The 18,529-nt window shown below is 41.6% G+C and overlaps 1 protein-coding gene across 6 annotated transcripts in view; it reads right to left on the reverse strand.

Moving 5' to 3' along the window:
• mylka (myosin, light chain kinase a) overlaps positions 1–18,529 on the reverse strand; it is a 150,963-nt gene that overhangs the window by 74,085 nt on the left and 58,349 nt on the right. For 5 of the 6 annotated variants that reach the window (XM_060929983.1, XM_060929984.1, XM_060929986.1 and 2 more), the window contains exons 3-10: positions 14,942–15,149; positions 13,616–13,661; positions 6,593–6,758; positions 6,336–6,501; positions 6,131–6,152; positions 3,317–3,858; positions 2,726–2,929; positions 312–446 (exon numbers count right to left, since the gene is read on the reverse strand). In XM_060929983.1, the coding sequence (XP_060785966.1) occupies positions 312–446; positions 2,726–2,929; positions 3,317–3,858; positions 6,131–6,152; positions 6,336–6,501; positions 6,593–6,758; positions 13,616–13,661; positions 14,942–15,149 (1,489 nt within the window). The remainder of the gene's footprint in view (positions 1–311; positions 447–2,725; positions 2,930–3,316; positions 3,859–6,130; positions 6,153–6,335; positions 6,502–6,592; positions 6,759–13,615; positions 13,662–14,941; positions 15,150–18,529) is intronic. The other variant, XM_060929982.1, reaches the window with a different exon arrangement.

Here is an 18,529-nt window from a genome sequence, read left to right on the forward strand (position 1 = left end):
TTGAGTTATAGTTTTCCTGCACGGAGCTGCGGCAGGAGCAGACCTTCTGCCTTGAAAACATCCAGCGGTTTCAAATATTCTTAACCCCCCACTGTGCCTGTAGACGTGCAAATTTCTGAACTACGAAGACGACTGCCATTGGATGTGAGAAGAATGTAGGTAATATAGTGACACTGTTGCCCTCTGTTGGCAAGAAAGTGTACTAAATCAGTAAACTTGAATAATCTATACAGCTAGTGGATCTCAAAATTAAAGTCATGGCCTATTGATTTTTTTCCTATGAATTTTACACACGTGCAGTAACTTCTTACCATTGAGCAGCCAGGAGATTGTGGGTTGTGGTCTGGCCTCCACTGAGCACTGCAGACTGATGTTCTGTCCCTCTGTTATTGTACAGCCTTTTAGAGCACTGCTGAACACTGGAGCCTTCCCTTCTAAACGCAGGCCTATACTCACACACGCGTAGACACACACACACAGGCAGTGTTATCAAAGAAGTCCAAAGCAGAACCATCACATTCACCAGAAGGTGGCAGGATTGCTCTGATGCTTCTCAAAATCCAAACGTGATGGAAAAAAAGCCACTGAAACAACTCCCCCAAGTATGAGATATAACCTGGGATCAGTGCGAGATATGAAAATAAAGCACATGAGCTAACTGAGGCATGTGGTCAGATTATGCTAAAAGAAACCAGGCCTTTATTTTGTCAAACAGCTCTCAAATAAAGCGTATAGCGCACGCCTTTGACATCAATTCAGCCGACTTTCCAGCCCTTACATTAAAACCTCATCCAATTTCTCTCTCAGGCAATTTCATCGCAATTATTGCTGAGCAAGCAGCCATGCCCTTCTCTCCGTTCCTCTCTCCATCCTTCTCAGAGAAACACTCTACAAGGGTTTAGAGTATAGTACACCAATCCAAAAACAATATACTTTCATATTTGAACTCCACCAAGGTTTAAACACACATGAGCATGTTTCTGGCCCGCTGTGGCCATTATACTCTTCGCCCTCCATCTCATAGCATTTAATGTGAAATGGAATACGACACTGTTCATTCATTCATTCATTCATTCATTCAGTCATTTATCTTCAGTAATCACTTTATCCTGGTCAGGGTGGCAGTGAATTCAGAGCCCACCCAGGGAATACTGTACAAATGGGAATAGGGAGACGCAGACACACAAACACAATGACAGACAGACAGACAGATAAACACAATGACAGACACAGAATGACAAAGAGACAGACAGACATAGAATGACCGAGAGAGACAGACACGCAAACAACGACAGACAGATGACACAGACAGACAGACAGACAGACAGACAGACACAATGACAAACCAAGCTTGTAGTACTCGAGTCCGACCTGTGCCCTAATTTTAAGGACTCATGACTTGACTTGGACTTGAGCACTGATGACTTGGATTCGTGCATTAACTGCATTCAGACTCGTAAATTGGAGATGAGGACTCGGATTTTTTCTTTTTTTTTGTAACATGCCATAATAGTCTGGCATAATATATTTATAGCTACATCAATTTTTATACTAATTTTGTGCAAGAGAATGCACATCCACCTGTTCATACGTCATGTTCAGGAACAAACTAACGTTAATGGTGCTAAAACGCCTGGAGAGAACGACCCTGGGACTGTGTGCTTTGCTTATACAGACTCCTCGTGCAGTGGGGAAAAAAATGCACTGCCATGTGTTCCATATGTAGAAGAACTATCGAGGAGACGACGGGGACAACCTCGAACTTCAATCGTCATTTAGTAAGGCTCCACCCAGAGAAGACTCCACCCACTGCACTGTGTTCATTGCTCTATTGATAGCAGGGCTTGCAGAGCGATGAACTAGCTAGTGTTAACCCTCTCTCATGTTATTTGCTCTGTTGATAGTGGGCGGGGCTTGCTGAGCGATGAACAAGCTTTTTATCTGTAATCTATGAACTAAAACAGGGCAGTCAGGCAGTAACGTTAGTCCAACACAGTAGCAGAGACGCTTTCACATAAAGGCAGCAACAGCCACCGTCAAATGGTGCGGTTGGAAATTTTCTTTAATGACTTGGACTTGAGGCGGCACGGTGGCGTAGTGGTTAGCACTGTCGCCTCACAGCAAGAAGGTCCTGGGTTCGAGCCCCGTGGCCGGTGAGGGCCTTTCTGTGTGGAGTTTGCATGTTCTCCCCGTATCCGCGTGGGTTTCCTCCGGGTGCTCCGGTTTCCCCCACAGTCCAAAGACATGCAGGTTAGGTTAACTGGTGACTCTAAATTAACCGTAGGTGTGAATGTGAATGGTTGTCTGTGTCTATGTGTCAGCCCTGTGATGACCTGGCGACTTGTCCAGGGTGTACCCCGCCCGTAGTCAGCTGGGATAGGCTCCAGCTTGCCTGCGACCCTGTAGAACAGGATAAAGCGGCTAGAGATAATGAGATGAGATGAGACGAGACTTGGACTTGAACACTGGGGACTCGAGACTGGACTCAGACTCGAGGTTTAGTGACTCGACTACAACACTGTGACAGACACACAAACACAATAACAGACAGACATACACATGCACAGAGAAACACACATGCGCGTGCACACACACACGCCCCCCTAGGAACACTCGAGTTCCCAATCTTCCTAACGGCATGTCTTTTGCGAGGAGGGAGAAAACCCACATGGATACAAGGAGATCTGAGGAACTCTTCTATATACCATCAATCAGATGTACACACTTTTTACGGAAAGAGTCCATCTGCAGGTAGCTTTCCCCTTGCTGTTTGTGGCGGTACAGCTGTACTGTCCTGCATCTGTTTTCTGCACATTTTCCACACACAGCAGATGCAGACTGTCCTCCTGCTGAGTGCTGATACCTGCTCGGAGTCTGAGCACAGCACCGTCTTTAACCCAGCTAACAGCGGGCACCGGCCAACCGGACACTGAGGACACACACACACACACACACACACTTGCCAATATAATAAACCCATGTGAAATTGAAGATTTTATAAAACCCTCACTACTGTAGTTTTTTATTCCAAAGTAAAGGCATCAAATCTAGGCATTAATTTTATGTTCAATTTAAGTCAAACTCTGTTTTTTGACTTTAACATATGGTTGGCTTCGTGAATAAGAAAAAAAATAAACAAAACCCCCTAATCTTAGGTCACATGACCTAGATGTGTTATTTGTACTCACCGTGTGAACATTTAGAACCTTTAACAATTGCTTTACAAAATGATGGTCTGAGCCATTGCTAGCTCATGTTTAGTGAATCCAAACATTAGAGTTAACGGAACAGAAAATGATAAGTTGACCACGCTTACCCTGGCATTTGAATGTCACTTTACTTCCTTGTGTGACCTCCTGGCTTTGAGGCTGTAAATCAAAGCTGGGCGGACTTCCCAGAGCCTCAACACGACTCTCTCTAATCATCCTTGTTGTCTCTCTGCTGGACTCAGTCACTGCAGGAACCACATTCCTCCCTGAAGATCTGATACTCTCTGGATCTTTCTTCTGCATAACCTGCTCTGTCACCTTGGTGCTGGACTCGAAACTGCTTTTCTTGGCCTGTTGACTCCTAATGGTTATGGAGGTAGATGACCTCTGTTGACTTGCTGGTAGCCTCCCATCTTTTGATTCAGTAGAGGTCTGTGGGGCTGATGTTACAGTGCTTTTACAAACTTCTGGCCTGGTTGCTGGGCTGTCTTTGGCTGTTGTGGTGGTACTGGCTGCTGTGTGGGTATCTGTGATTGAATTACGTGCGGATGTGTTGGCGGATTTTTGACCATCGATAAGGCCATTACTTTTATGCTCAACTGCAGTAGTGGCAGCCATCTTTGGGAGATCATTACTTGAAGATTTGCTGCTGTTTGGAGAAAAATAAGCAACAGTCCAATGCAAACCAACCCAACAGACTAAACATACACAATGCCTAAAGAATCTGTACAGTAAAGAACAAATATTTTACAATATTTACTTAAGACATTAAATATAACTACACACATATATACATATACATGCATACATATACAGTACCGGTCAAAAGTTTTTACATGCCTTCTAATTCAATGGTTATTGTTTATTTTTATTAATTAAAAGACATGCCATGTCTTAAAGTAATGATGGATGTCGTTTCTCTTTACTTAGTTGAGCGGTTCTTGACATAGTATGGATTACTACAGTTGTGGAATAGGGCTATTTACTGTATTTTTATTATTTACTATTTACTGTTTGATCTCAAATGCATTAATAAGGCAAGAAATTGCACTAATTAGCTTTTGACGAGGCACATATGTTAATTGAAAAGCATTCCAGGTGACTACTTCATGAAGCTGATGAAGATAATGCCAATAGAGTTCAAAGCGTCATTGAGGTAAATAAGTGGCTACTTTGAAGAATCTAAAATATGAAACTGATTTAAAAAAAAAAATACTTTATTTACCACATGCTATTTCAAAGTTATTGTTCTACAATGTACAAAATGGTCAAAATACAGAAAAACCTATAAATGAGTAGGTGTGTCCAAACATTTGACTGGGATACACACACATTAGGGCGGCACGGTGGTGTAGTGGTCAGCGCTGTCGCCTCACAGCAAGAAGGTCCGGGTTTGAGCCCTGTGGCCGGCGAGGGCCTTTCTGTGTGGAGTTTGCATGTTCTCCCCGTGTCCGCGTGGGTTTCCTCCGGGTGCTCCGGTTTCCCCCACAGTCCAAAGACATGCAGGTTAGGTTAACTGGTGGCTCTAAATTGACCGTAGGTGTGAATGTGAGTGTGAATGGTTGTCTGTGTCTATGTGTCAGCCCTGTGATGACCTGGCGACTTGTCCAGGGTGTACCCCGCCTTTCGCCCGTAGTCAGCTGGGATAGGCTCCAGCTTGCCTGCGACCCTGTAGAACAGGATAAAGCGGCTAGAGATAATGAGATGAGACACACACATTATATTTTACACACACACAAACAACACACATTTTTATATTATATATATATATATATATATATATATATATATATATATATATATATATATATATTTTGTGTGTGTGTGTGTGTGTGTGTGTGTGTGTGTGTGTGTATAAAATCAATGAATAATTTTTATAAATTTGGGTACTTCTTGTTTGTGAACGTGTCTATATAATAAAAAGAACATCACATACTGGCTTGAAGATATGAAGTTTATCTTCTCGTGTTGAAAAACTCGCATTTTTCATACGAACTACATCACGGATCTGAGTGACCTATTTAAATACTATTGGCTGGTAGTGAGTGGTCTATTGGATATATTCCATTCAGCTAGCATGAGGTGAAGATGAGTTCAATATCGTGCTAGGTGAATGGAATATATCTGACAGGCCGTGAAAAAAAGCCAGACAATATTATTATTATTATTATTATTATTATTATACTACATACACATTCGATGGAACAATTATAGGTTTTACAAAAAAAGTGCGTTTACAAATTGTCACAGTCACTCACTAGCACAGAAGTTTTACGTGTAATACATATTTTATGGCATTTTCAATTCACTGCAACAGTTTACTTCAGGCGCCGCCGGCGAACAAAGAAATGCTTCTGTGCATGCGCAGCAGAAAACTCTCTCACTGGATATTTGCATCAGCTCCGACATGCGACGTCATGTTGTCTTGACCAACCATGTAATATCGCAAACCATATTCAACGCTCATTCTCAATTGGGCAGAGTGACATAATACATGTAGGATAAGCAATAGGCTAATAATGCTGCATGCTATCAAACCAAATGAAAGAAACCCGCTAGAAGGGAACAGAACACGTTTTTATTCCATTGAAAAAGTGTCCCGTGTGTCTAATAATTTCCGATCTTTCACGCCGATGATGTCACTCCCAGTGTTTTCCTGCTGACTTGACGTGCGTTGTTAAAATGGTGACCCCGTTCAAAAGTAAAATCCTTTTGATTGACTTGCATATTTCTTTGTGGATGTGTCCATATAATATAAAGAACGTTACATGGTGGTGTGAAGAAATGAAGCTTATCTTCTCGTGTTGGAAAATATTTCACCACTTGAAGATAAACTTCAAATCTTTGAGCAAACATGTAATATTATATCATAATAATATTTTGATGGATAAAATGTGAAGTTAGTGTTGAAATGTACTCACACGTCGATGTCTGTGCCCGAACCTGAATGGAATGACAAAAATGCAGTATAAAGCGCCAAAAATTAGGTAAAGTAATATCATATTAAAATACCACTAAAAAGATACCTCACAAATGTGCAGCTTGGCTTTGCTTCTCACATTCAATGTGATACCATAATGGTTTCATCCAGCTGAAGGAGAAGATCAGTTACAAAAATGTTTGTACCTTGAACAATGAGTTCTGTTGTAGCAGAGGCTTTGCCCGCACTGTTGGCCAGCAGGCAGGTGTACATCCCAGCATCATCTGCATATGCAAGGTGGATCTCGAGGAAGTGCAGCCCCGACCTCTCAAACATGCTGTAACGATCTGAACTCTGGAGCTCATCATCACCCTGCAACAGCCCGTCCAGAGAGAAATTGAATAGAATGAGTTTTTCTTTTCAGTCTAAGGTTAGGTTGAGACAACGGATTCTGTGCTTTTACCTTAAACCACTGGATCCGTGGTTGCGGACGTCCTGTAATCTTCACTGAGAACTTGCCAGTCTGCCCAACTTTCAAGTAGAGGCGGGAAGGTTTGGTTATAAACTTTGGAGGACTTTCACCCCAGATGCTGGGTCTGTTCTCCACTGCAGGGAGCCCTAACCGACCCCTAGAGTCAAAACATCACAGAAGCAAAATCATCAGTAATTTCCATATCAATACTCATCTCATCTCATTATCTCTAGCCACTTTATCCTTCTACAGGGTTGCAGGCAAGCTGGAGCCTATCCCAGCTGACTACGGGCGAAAGGCGGGGTACACCCTGGACAAGTCGCCAGGTCATCACAGGGCTGACACATAGACACAGACAACCATTCACACTCACATTCACACCTACGCTCAATTTAGGGTCACCAGTTAACCTAACCTGCATGTCTTTGGACTGTGGGGGAAACCGGAGCACCCGGAGGAAACCCACGCGGACACGGGGAGAACATGCAAACTCCACACAGAAAGGCCCTCGCCGGCCCCGGGGCTCGAACCCAGGACCTTCTTGCTGTGAGGCGACAGCGCTAACCACTACACCACCGTGCCGCCCCATATCAATACTATTTGGCTATTTTTAATTACAGCAATGGCTGTCTATGGAGTCTGCAAATCTGATTACTTTTCATTAAACTGATAACCTGCTGGAATGCAAGTGTAACAGTATGTACTGTATGTGAGTGACATAATAAGGAATAAAACACGGCAGAGTGTGCCATTATAGGAAAATAATCCATAGCAAGATGGGGTGATGCCATCCTGAAGGTTTTAAAAAAAAATTATTTTTATTAAAGAACATCATAGTGGGCCGGCACGGTGGTGTAGTGGTTAGCGCTGTCGCCTCACAGCAAGAAGGTTCTGGGTTCGAGCCCAGTGGCCGACGGGGATCTTTCTGTGTGGAGTTTGCATGTTCTCCTCGTGTCCGCGTGGGTTTCCTCCGGGTGCTCCGGTTTCCCCCACAGTCCAAAGACATGCAGGTTAAGCTAATTGGTGGCTCAAAATAGACCGTAGGTGTGAATGTGAGTGTGAATGATTGTTTGTCTCTATGTGTCAGCCCTGCGATAACCTGGCGACTTGTCCAGGGTGTACCCCGCCTTTCACCCATAGTCAGCTGGGATAGGCTCCAGCTTGCCCGCAACCCTGTACAGGATAAGCGGCTACAGATAATGGATGGATGGACGGAACATCATAGTGTACTTTTTATCCATTTATAGTTGCATTTCATGCTGTGAATGCAACACATCACTAACCTCTCTTTTTTCCTATCTCTTGAAGTCAAGGATGCAAAAAACGTACAATTCACTTACAGCCTTTCCTGTATCCAAAAACTTAAAGCTAGACAACCTTTTGATTTCATAAAATCGGTGAAACTTAATTCCCTCTGAAATCTGGTCATTGTGATATGTTTATTTCTGCAATATCTCCAAAAAAAAAAAAAAAACCAGGCCATTCTGTGACTGGGAAGTTATTTAATTTGAGGGGATTCCTGAGCAAATAATGCGCATGAAATCGCTCGTGTCACGCAGTCAAGCAGACAGAGGAAGTTCATGTGCACATGCGCAGGTTCACCTTCTTCTTTTCCTTCCTCTTTTGGGTTTTACGGCAGCTGGCATCCACAGTGTTGCATTACTGCCATCTACAGGTTTACCTTGACCGTGCACTGACAGTTCCATCATTCTGGTGCTAAACGAACAGCTGATTGCACCGAGGTGCTCGCTGACCGCCGATATTTATTAGTTTGGTCCTGCGTTTCCTTTCCTTCGCAACATAATGTCTTTTCTTCTCACTTTCCGTTACTGTAGTCGGTCTTTCATGTTTTATTCGCATCCTCCATTTTTCTCTCCTGTTTCAAATTTGTATCCCACAATGCCTTGCGCAAATGGGGAAAGCCCACCATGTGGTGTATGACGTAGTATCTTGAATTGGGTCACGGTGAAGCAAGAAAAAAAAATTTAATTGTGCTATTAAAAAACCTAATAAAATTGGAAGTCTGTGATTCGAATTAAGTAGTTTTCGGTCCACTAAACAAAAATAATTGGCTGTCAGGGAAAATTCTTTTTATGACCTAAACCTGAAAAATCTGAAAGGCAGTCTACCTTTAAAATTGCAGTTTTATTTCTGATTGTTAGAGCACTGACATGGGAGTCTCCTTCTAAAAATACTAAATAAATATATCCTCACAGAATACTTCATCCTTTAAAAAAATTTTTTTTTTACATGGAACAACCATGACGCAACCTTCAGTGTCATTTGTTACTATAGAAACGATAACGTATTAGAACATGCACATCGGTATAAACCAGAACCGGCTTGTAGCCAGCACTGCGATCAGAGCAGCTGTTCTAGAAAATAAACCATCTTCTGACCAATCAGATTTGACGATTCATCAGCACTGTGATATATATATATATATATATATATATATATATATATATATATATATATATATATATATTCATAAGAAAATTACACTCGGATATTATGAATGTCAACATGATGTCCACCTTTGTGGCAAATGCCACCTTGATGATCTGAACACATGGGTCGAGCTTTGAGAGGTCTATTACTCCTACGCAACCTTGCCTTATATATAAAAAATAGGTACTCTTTGGGTATATGTGGCTACTGCTTATAAATAAAATTGTTTTCTGATACCATGTCCATACAGTAAATATAGCACATATACATGTTATCAATGATACTCGCCTCATCTCTTGTAAGCATCACCAAGCTGTGAGCAGCATCAGGGCTTGTAGTACTCTGGTTACCAATTTTGTTTACTGTGTTTTGTTCAAAATACATTGCTGTGAACTAGATCCATTCTCAAAATAGTAAGAAAGCACTTGTTCATGAATTGTCTGAGAAGCATTATTTAGTACTAATGAGCACATTTTGTTTCACAAGTGTAGTGTTAAGACTCTAAAATAAAAAATAAAATCAAAAAATTAAAGCGAATAGCAGAAGTTTGACCAATTATACTTTTAACAACAGTATAAAAAATTCTGGTGGTATACTAATAAGTGTAAGTACTAAATTTTAGTATAACGGCATATCAAATATTTGTGAAACAACAGCAACGTCAATAAAAGAGGACCCCATACCATGCAGTGGTATCTAGTTAGTTTAATTTCGTTTCTGGTTCTGATTGGTTCCGAAGTTTATCAAGAAGTAGAATGGGCAATCAAACTTGATCAGGATAAGTGCTGATTGGTTATGAAGTTTTGCTATTGTTACGCTCATTCTTACAACACGATGATATAGTGGCTTTGCCACTCGTTCTTGTGTACCTTTGATAACGCGAGATCAACTGTTCGTATCACGAGATCACGAGTCGCCGTTCTGGTGATTGTAATGCTTATGCATATGCGCAGTGTGCTATTGTTACACTCATTCTTACTAAAGACCCATCCCACGTGACGTCACGACAAATGCGGCTGCCATTTTGGACATGAACTACCAGTAGTCTACCACAGCCAACAACAAGGAACGACGGCGAAGCATCGAAAGGAATATAGCCATCAAAGAAAGTTTTTACTTTCAGCAAGACTTCCATCATGCCATTATATTGTTGTGCACCTGGATGTAGTAACCATCAACACACAAGGCAAGATTTATCATTTTATCGGATCCCGACAGATGCTGACCGACGGAGAAGATGGATGGTCTCTAAAATATTGGCAAAATGATGTTTATTGACATAGCAATCGTGTGTAACGGGAAGCATTTGCATATCCGAGGTGTTGTGTTTACATCAAAGATAAAATAAACCGATATGACAACGACTGCTGCTGCCAGGTTGGGGACACAAACTAGTAGAAAGGAAGTGTGCCAACAGTGTCAACACACTTCCTTTGTGGTCGATTCTGCTTTAAGGTAAGCTGCATTTAATTATTCGTCTGCTGTGGGTTTGGAATCGGTAGCCTGACCGATTCGTTCATGTTTGTGGTGCCATTTGTGTTTGTTGACGCGTGTTGAAATGGAAGATTGGTTGTTGACATGATTTCCAGTGATGCTTTGGTGCTGCTGTGGATCAGATGTGTTGAGTAGCCTGACTGTTTTTTTTTTTTCTTGCGTGTGGTATCATTGCTGACGCGAGGTTGTTTTTTGAACATGCCAATGCGCACACGATTTCCCCTGATGAGTTATGACTTCAGACACGATGCGTGTGTGGAGTCCGCGTGATATGTGCGTAAGATAGGCTTCTCATGTGTTTGGAGATCTGCGCTCTGAGACAAGCGCAAGCGCAAGCACCCCCCCAAGGGAAAAAAAGGGACCCCCCGAAAATATCGGCATAGTTCGAACACTGGGTTGGAGAAAGTAATGGCAAATAGTGAGTGCACAAACCATAGAAGGTAAACTGTACACAGCGCCAGGGCAGTGTGATGGTATGTCTACTTTTAGATTGTGTTAGCTTATCAATGAACACACTCGTCACTCGACGAGTTTCACGTCTTTACGACGGATACTTAAATGTGTGTTAGGTATTATTGTTGCAGTCTAAGCAGTCATTGTAGCAGCTAGATGAGCGAGAAGCGAAAGGGTCTGTGCCATAAACCGTTATTTCTTCATGTCCAAAATGGCGGTCGCGTTTACGAAGGTCACGTGAGTGGGAAGGGTCAATAGGATGACATAGTGGCTACTGCCTCGCTTCGCCTCTATGAGGGAGTAGCCACAATAAATGGTGCCATGCCTTATAGTGTGCTCCTGCCATGCTTACAAAACTGGACATGTCACTGTACAATTCACAGCTAAATAAGAAGCCTTTATTCGTCACATGTACACTCAAGCACAGTGAAAGTCCTCCTCTGCACTGAACACACGTACATACCCAGAGCAGTGGGCAGCTATGCTACAGCACCCAGGGAGCAGTTGGGGGTTAGGTGCCTTGCTCAAGGGCGCTTCAACCATGATACAGAGGGAAGGGGAAAGTACTGTTCATTCACTAAACTCCCCTCACATTTTTCCTGTTGGTTATGGGCGTCGCCACCATTATTCTTCGTTTGGACCCCCCCACACACATTTAACATAAAAATGTTAGTTCACCCAGCGCTGTTTCTATTGCTTCATGAAAGAATCCATTCCACTTGATCGATAAGAGAATACACATACCACTGAAAATCCACTCCGGGTTTTCCCGGCGTTCCCTACAACAACTCACCGCACGCGAGTGAAGTGAATCTCTGCAAGCAGAGAAACGTTGGTGCAGGCTGCTCAAAAGTGGAGGAGGTAACGTCAGCCCCATTGCCACCTCACAATGTCTAGCTTTTGCTAAAACCTTATTCTTTTGTTATATGCCCTCAAAATTAACCCTAGGCCACGTTAAATTAATATTCAACTAAACAGTGAAATAAGCTTAGCCTAATGGGGTATTCTTGGTTGATGATGAATTGTTTGCAGTATTTGCTTCCTCCCCAGACACAATGGTCATAAGGAAATTCTTTACAAAGAAGCGGAAAGTCAGTCAAAATTTCCCCACAGGACAGGGTTTTGTTTTTTTTTGTCCCAATGGAAATGTTAGTGCAGTTAGCTGCCTAGTCAGTGTTAGGAGATGTATCAGCTAGCTTAATGTTAGCTATCATTTAATTCAAACCCAGTAGGCCTGCTTTATTGTAATGCCAAGAATGAGGTCAAGTCTGCTCTGATGATATTTATTGATTCCCTGTTGTGATTTGAAGAACTTGTTTTGTCTGGTCTTTGCCAGTTTTCTGGAAAGTAACATGGGAAATCAGTGTATGGGGAAGGAACAGTAGAAAGGAAAGTAATGGAGAGAGATGGATGTTATTCCAGGTGGATTGTGAAGGAAAAGGGGGATAAACGTTACGAAGTGGTAGAAATTGTGGTGGCACCAATGTAAGAAGGAGTTATAGCTATAAATCTATTTGTTATACTCATCTGTAAATGTTACTGTAGTACCACCATTGCATGTAGGTTGACAAAACTGCACTTGTTCATTGTGTGAAGTTCTCTTTTATGTGTCATTGCTTGACCCAGTGTGATTTTGTGTTATGAAGACTGCATGATGCCATGTCATGCCTGTTCATTGTGTGAAATTATGAATATTCTTATTTTTAAACATACAGTTGAGTGTCACTATTGCTTGGCCCAGTGGCATGTTGTGTTACATCTAAAACTAAATAAAAAAGGAAACACAAAATAGAAAGTAAAATGCACCCATAAAGTCATTGTTGGCGATAAATTGTGTCACATTCATCTCATTATCTTAGGCAGAGCAGTGGGTTTAAAAACAGGCTGATAAATATATGGACTAGTTAAATGAGGACTTATTGTTGAGTCTCTAAAATAGTCATCGAATTAAGTGACTTTTGTAGGTAAAATTAGGTGTTTAACAACCTGTTAAAAATACACCAGAATGCAGGAAATGGCATCTAATTAATTAAAAAATTGGGGGCATCGTGGCTCAGGTGGGTAAGGCGCCATACCATAAATCCGGGAACCCGGGTTCGATTCCGACCCGAGGTCATTTCCCGATCCCTCCCTGTCTCTCTCTCCTGCTCATTTCCTGTCTCTACACTATCCTATCCAATAAAGGTGAAAAAGCCCAAAAAAAATCTTAAAAAAAAAAAAAAATTTCTGGGGGAGGACCCCCAGACCCCCGCCAGTGTGTCCCCCCCATTAAAAATGCTTCTGATGCCCCTGCTGTTGGTGCTGGGAATTGAACCGGCAACCCTTTGGGCCCAAGGCTGCTTCTCTAACCTGCAGGCCATGACTTCCCCCATAAATATGCAATATGCTAAATTTCCTTTGTCCTTTCACAGCATGCTGTCATACAGGATTGAAAATTCTTCTCAAAAGTTAATTGGGTGATTTTCTCATGCAAGGAGAACAGAATGTAGGAAAAGAAAAATCCCAAAGCTCAATATGAACTTTTAGTCTCTGTTCACATGCACAATACTGGTCAAATGGAGTATAAGCGCAAACCTCACACATGCTTACAAGATATAAAAAGAACTGAATCCTTACCCTGGTTTACTGGCTGAGGGAAGGCTGTATTTCTTGACTGCATTATCTGTACGACAGATGAAAAATATCAATTGCATAGAAAACACACACACACACACACACACACCTCAGCAGCGAGGTAGCCTCTTTCCCTCATTTCTGTTCCTCCCAAACTGACCTCAAGAACATTGTTAGCTACCAGATACAGAAGCCGTGCATCACCGTATATTCTTCCCATTGCATTCAGTACATCTAAGGAGCTTTAGTGTTTATGATTCATAAACGAATACAGATGTTGTCCAGAGGCAGTGCTTGTATTTACACTGATGCAGGATATAAACTTGGAATGCCATGCCTCCATTTCATGGCTAATGTAAAGTCAGTATGAAGAGTATTCTGTAAGCAGAAGCACACACAGCTGTTGGACTATTTGTGCAGGAATGTGGATGTAAATACAAGAGGACGTGGAAGAACAAGAATGCTCCGAGTCCTCAAGCGGGATAGGCAGAAATGTTGGTTTTGAAAATATGCCATTTCCTTTTGACAATTTTCTTCTGTAATTATGGTCTACTGGCTAATTTGTCATCAATGACAGAGACGAGCCGTTGGTACTGAACACCGCGTGCACACAGGGGCTGGAAATTACAGCAGAATCCAAATATCTGAACCTTTGTGTTACTTGACATTGGGGTTTGCAACTGTGACGGGTCAGTTAAGGCAAAGTCTATAGTAGCCATAACCTCTAAGTGAAGAGGAATAAGTTGTCCTGTTGCTCATTCTTTTTTTTTTTTTTTGGTATATAGCACAGAGTTATGTATCATCGGAAGAGGTTATTGAAGGATAAGATGGTCTGTCATCAGGCCTTGCTTCAGTTAAAATAAAATGAATAAAAAGTTTGGGACTCTGGCCAACACTGACTTAATGTGGAAATTCATTAGCCTGACTGTTCTTGGAAAACACTCAGGGATTCCTTAATGGTATGAACGCTATTCATCTATAAAAGGTCCACATACATCAGCTCACCAAAACAGTACCAGGGACCATTGTAGTTAGTAAACAAACTAAATGATTTTAATTTTCAGCGATGTTAAAAAAAAAAATCCCTTCATTTTCTCTTCTTGCTGTAGTAGCCTCCTGTAACAGACCTATTGACCAGCATGAGGATGATTTTTGACGGTGACTACAAAGCACTTCTAAATATGATAAACATAAAAACGTATGATGGCATCATAAGTCTTTGACTTGGTAACTTTGGCAAAAACACACATCATTTAAATGTTATGAGATACCTAATGCAGTGCAACTCTATTTGCATAAAACAAAATTAAGACCAAAAAAAAAAAGTACCTTCCACAATGATATCTACAGTAATCTGTCGAGTTCCTCCATCGTTTATAGCCTCACAGGTGTAACGTCCTGCATCGTCTTCCTGGACTCCTTCAACCACCAGACTAAAATTTCCACGCGCATTCTGTTCCATGGAGTATCGGCCACCAGCGATCACGGCTTTCCCATTCCTGAACCAACACACTTGCGGTTCTGGAGAACCACGCACCTTTAGAAACACAAAGAGTCAGTCGATACACACAAATAATCACATACAATAAGATATTAGATGATGCTGATGTCCAAGGAGGGTTTGATTTTTTTTTTTTAAAAAAAGGACATTTTCAGAGAATCACTTACTGTATAAAAAAATCCCGTCTGAGACTTATTACAGTTCAGTGACAGGAAGCTGTTGGGTGTGTGAACAGCCTGCATGTGAGGGCCATCATTAAAGCAGTGCAGCTGGAAAGACAGCACTGCTTCAAACATAATCAGCCCACACTGGCCCAAGGCACAGTACACAGGCTCGGTTCCACTCCAATAGTGATGATAAAGGCAGCCTTCATTATTAACCACCACGTTACTGATCATCAACACCAGCACGCTCGCTGAGGGAGAGTTCCTCGTCTCTGCTTCCCGCTCAGTTTCCCGATTCCTGCGTGTGCTGATGCTAGTGAGACACTTTGTCCTCCAAATACTTTCCCATCAACGTGGTCTCTAATTACTTCCCTTCTTTTCACCATTCTGTATCCGTTTATAATCCCTTAACATGCCAGTAATTCAAAACAATTCCAGTAAAATTCTGCTGGCTTCCCAAGAATCTTCTGCATGTGACTCGAACCCTTTGTTTGTCTTCCCGGCTGATCACTAAAACAAACACTAGAAAAAATCAACAGTACTTATTCCGTTTCCTGGGACAGTTATGCAAGTCTTTACCGTGTCTTCGAGGAAGTCATTAAGCATTTTAGTGACTTGTTCACATTAGCTTTCCGTCACTTCTCTAATGTCACTCCTGCACGTCTTTGAACTCCAAGCATTACAAATCAGCTGACCACAGCTAATAAGGCACCTTATGACCAATCTCCTTCTCAGTCTTTCTACATGTGGCATGCCAAAGCCTTATATCGCGACAGCCCTGAATATTGGACCAACATTCAATTTTTGAAAGTGTACCATGAAAAGCATACGAGCAGACACTGCAGTACTCTGGAAACCAATACACACTCACAGCACAGGCTCACTTCCAACAAGTGACTGAAGACAGAGAGAAGTACAAAGCTGACTCCAGCTGCTATGGATTTCGGATCAAAAATACAAATTAATATGGCTCGACAGCTTGTAGACAACAGAATGATACCAGATGGCCTTCAAAATCCCACAAAATAGTTTAAAAGAAAGGAATAAAAAAAAAAACCATTGTTACATAAAGTGAAGCTGTTTTCTTACCCACACAACAGCATATAAAAATGTCCTCTTTTGACCTGAATCACTGGTTACCTCACCGAGACAGGGCCAGGTTCTCCTTGGATTTGCCCAAAAATAGCAATATTAGGTCTGAACTCCTTATTAAACCATAGTGGCGGTGGTATTTCCTCAGTGTGCTTACTTTACGGCTCTCCTCTTTCTCTGTCTGGACTCAGCTCAGGCTAAGACCTTGAGTCAGAGATGACTGTGGTCAAACACTGTACCTCAAGAATCCTGCAGCACTCACAACCAGCAACACTCAGGAAAGAAAAAAAAAACAAAAAAAAACATAGGCTTGTTTACATGAAGACCTTTCTTTCTTCTCATTTTTCTTTCACACGACCAGACAGAAGCAATGCTATTTGAGTGAGACAGCAGGCATAAAACTATTGTTGTCAAAAGAGAGGAGGCTACAAGTGCAGAGGAAGCCGAAGAGAAGCAATGCACCAGAAGATACAAAGAAACACACAGACACACCCATACGACTGCTGAGATTAATCTGAACGTACAACTTAAAGCTAATGGCTTTTTGTTTTAAAATGAGATTTTATGATTTCAACTGATCCTTTAATCAAACGTATGCCAAAAATAACCTCAATGAGGCTGTAGCTCATACCAGCCACTGTTGTTGTGTGCAGGTTTGAAATCCGATCAATCTTGTAGGAGGAGTAGCGATTTTTGTGAAATTGCATATGACCCGTGTAGCCGCATCCATGGCAGGTGGCGCCACCTGGTGAACAATCCTGGTTGGAATATATGTCTTTAGAGTCTTCTGGGTGGGTTTCAGTGAAAACATCCCAGCAGTTTACGAAGAGTAGCATTTAATGCAATGAGTCACGCAAAAATTTCAGACGCCCATAAAATCGTAAATATGACAGGTAGCGCCACCGTCTTGACAACTTATGCACATGCACCTGGGGAACAGTGTATGTGAGTTTGATCAAAATCTGATCAATCCTGTAGGAGGAGGAGTGATTTTTGTAAACTGCGGATGTACGATGACGTACGATGTGGGATCGCATAAGCTCCTCTGGCCTGGCCTACGGCCGGACAAGCTAATAAAAACAGTCCCACTAAAGTCATATTCTTTTGTGATTTTTTTTTTTAAAGATTTTTTTGGGGCTTTTTTCACCTTTATTGGATAGGACAGTGTAGAGACAGGAAATGAGCGGGAGAGAGAGACAGGGAGGGATCGGGAAATGACCTTGGGCCGGAATCGAACCTGGGTCCCCGGATTTATGGTATGGCGCCATTATCCACCTGAGCCACGACGCCCCCCGTGATTTTTTTTTTTTTTTAAATGACTGTGAACACAATGGATATTTGAGTTTTCTATGATCAGATATTTACTTGGCATCTTTGGAAGGAGTCTCCAGTGTCAGCACTTTTTAAAAGGTTAGAGGTAAAGCTGTAACTTTAGGTTTTCTGCCACAGGCTAGTCTTCAGGGCAGAGGGCTTTAAGCTTTGCAGTTTCTTGCCAACGCGACAAGCTGCATTTTGTGTCTTATTAATTTTAATCGAGAGAAAAAAGAGAGAGAGAGAGAGAGAGAGAGAGAGAGAGAGAGAGAGAGAGAGAGAGAGAGGCTGGCAAGGAAACCGCGGTTTCTAGCGGTTATATAATAAATGATATAAGGAACTAACTTGTTTTGCACATCTTCCACAACATTACATATAACAATAAATGGATAAAAAGTACAACATGTCCTTTAATAAATTTAAATAGTTAGAGTTAGTGATTTGCTGTGGCATAAGAGGAACAAAACGTTTTGGAACACACTGTTAAAGGAAAATAATCAATTTTTGGGGTGGTAACAATACTCCGGTTCACATTGGACCACAACAAATGTTCCTTCATGGATCATTTTCCTAAAACAGCATATCCGGTTGCGTTTTACTCCTTATATTATACATATTTAATTCGAGATTATTCTGACAATCCGCAAATGTTTCTGAGATAAATCACAATGAGCTCATGATTAGGCATGTGATGATTTTTTTAAAGTTGCATTTTGTACAAACCTTTCTTTTTACTGTTTTTAGTATGCGTGTGCGTGGGGGGAGCAATAGTGAAATGAGGACACACTATAGACGATGTAGCATTTTAACACTTCAGCTCAGTTTTGCTGTTGACAATAAATATACCAT

Source organism: Neoarius graeffei, chromosome 9, assembly GCF_027579695.1.
Source record: "Neoarius graeffei isolate fNeoGra1 chromosome 9, fNeoGra1.pri, whole genome shotgun sequence".
Classification (NCBI taxonomy): domain Eukaryota; kingdom Metazoa; phylum Chordata; class Actinopteri; order Siluriformes; family Ariidae; genus Neoarius; species Neoarius graeffei.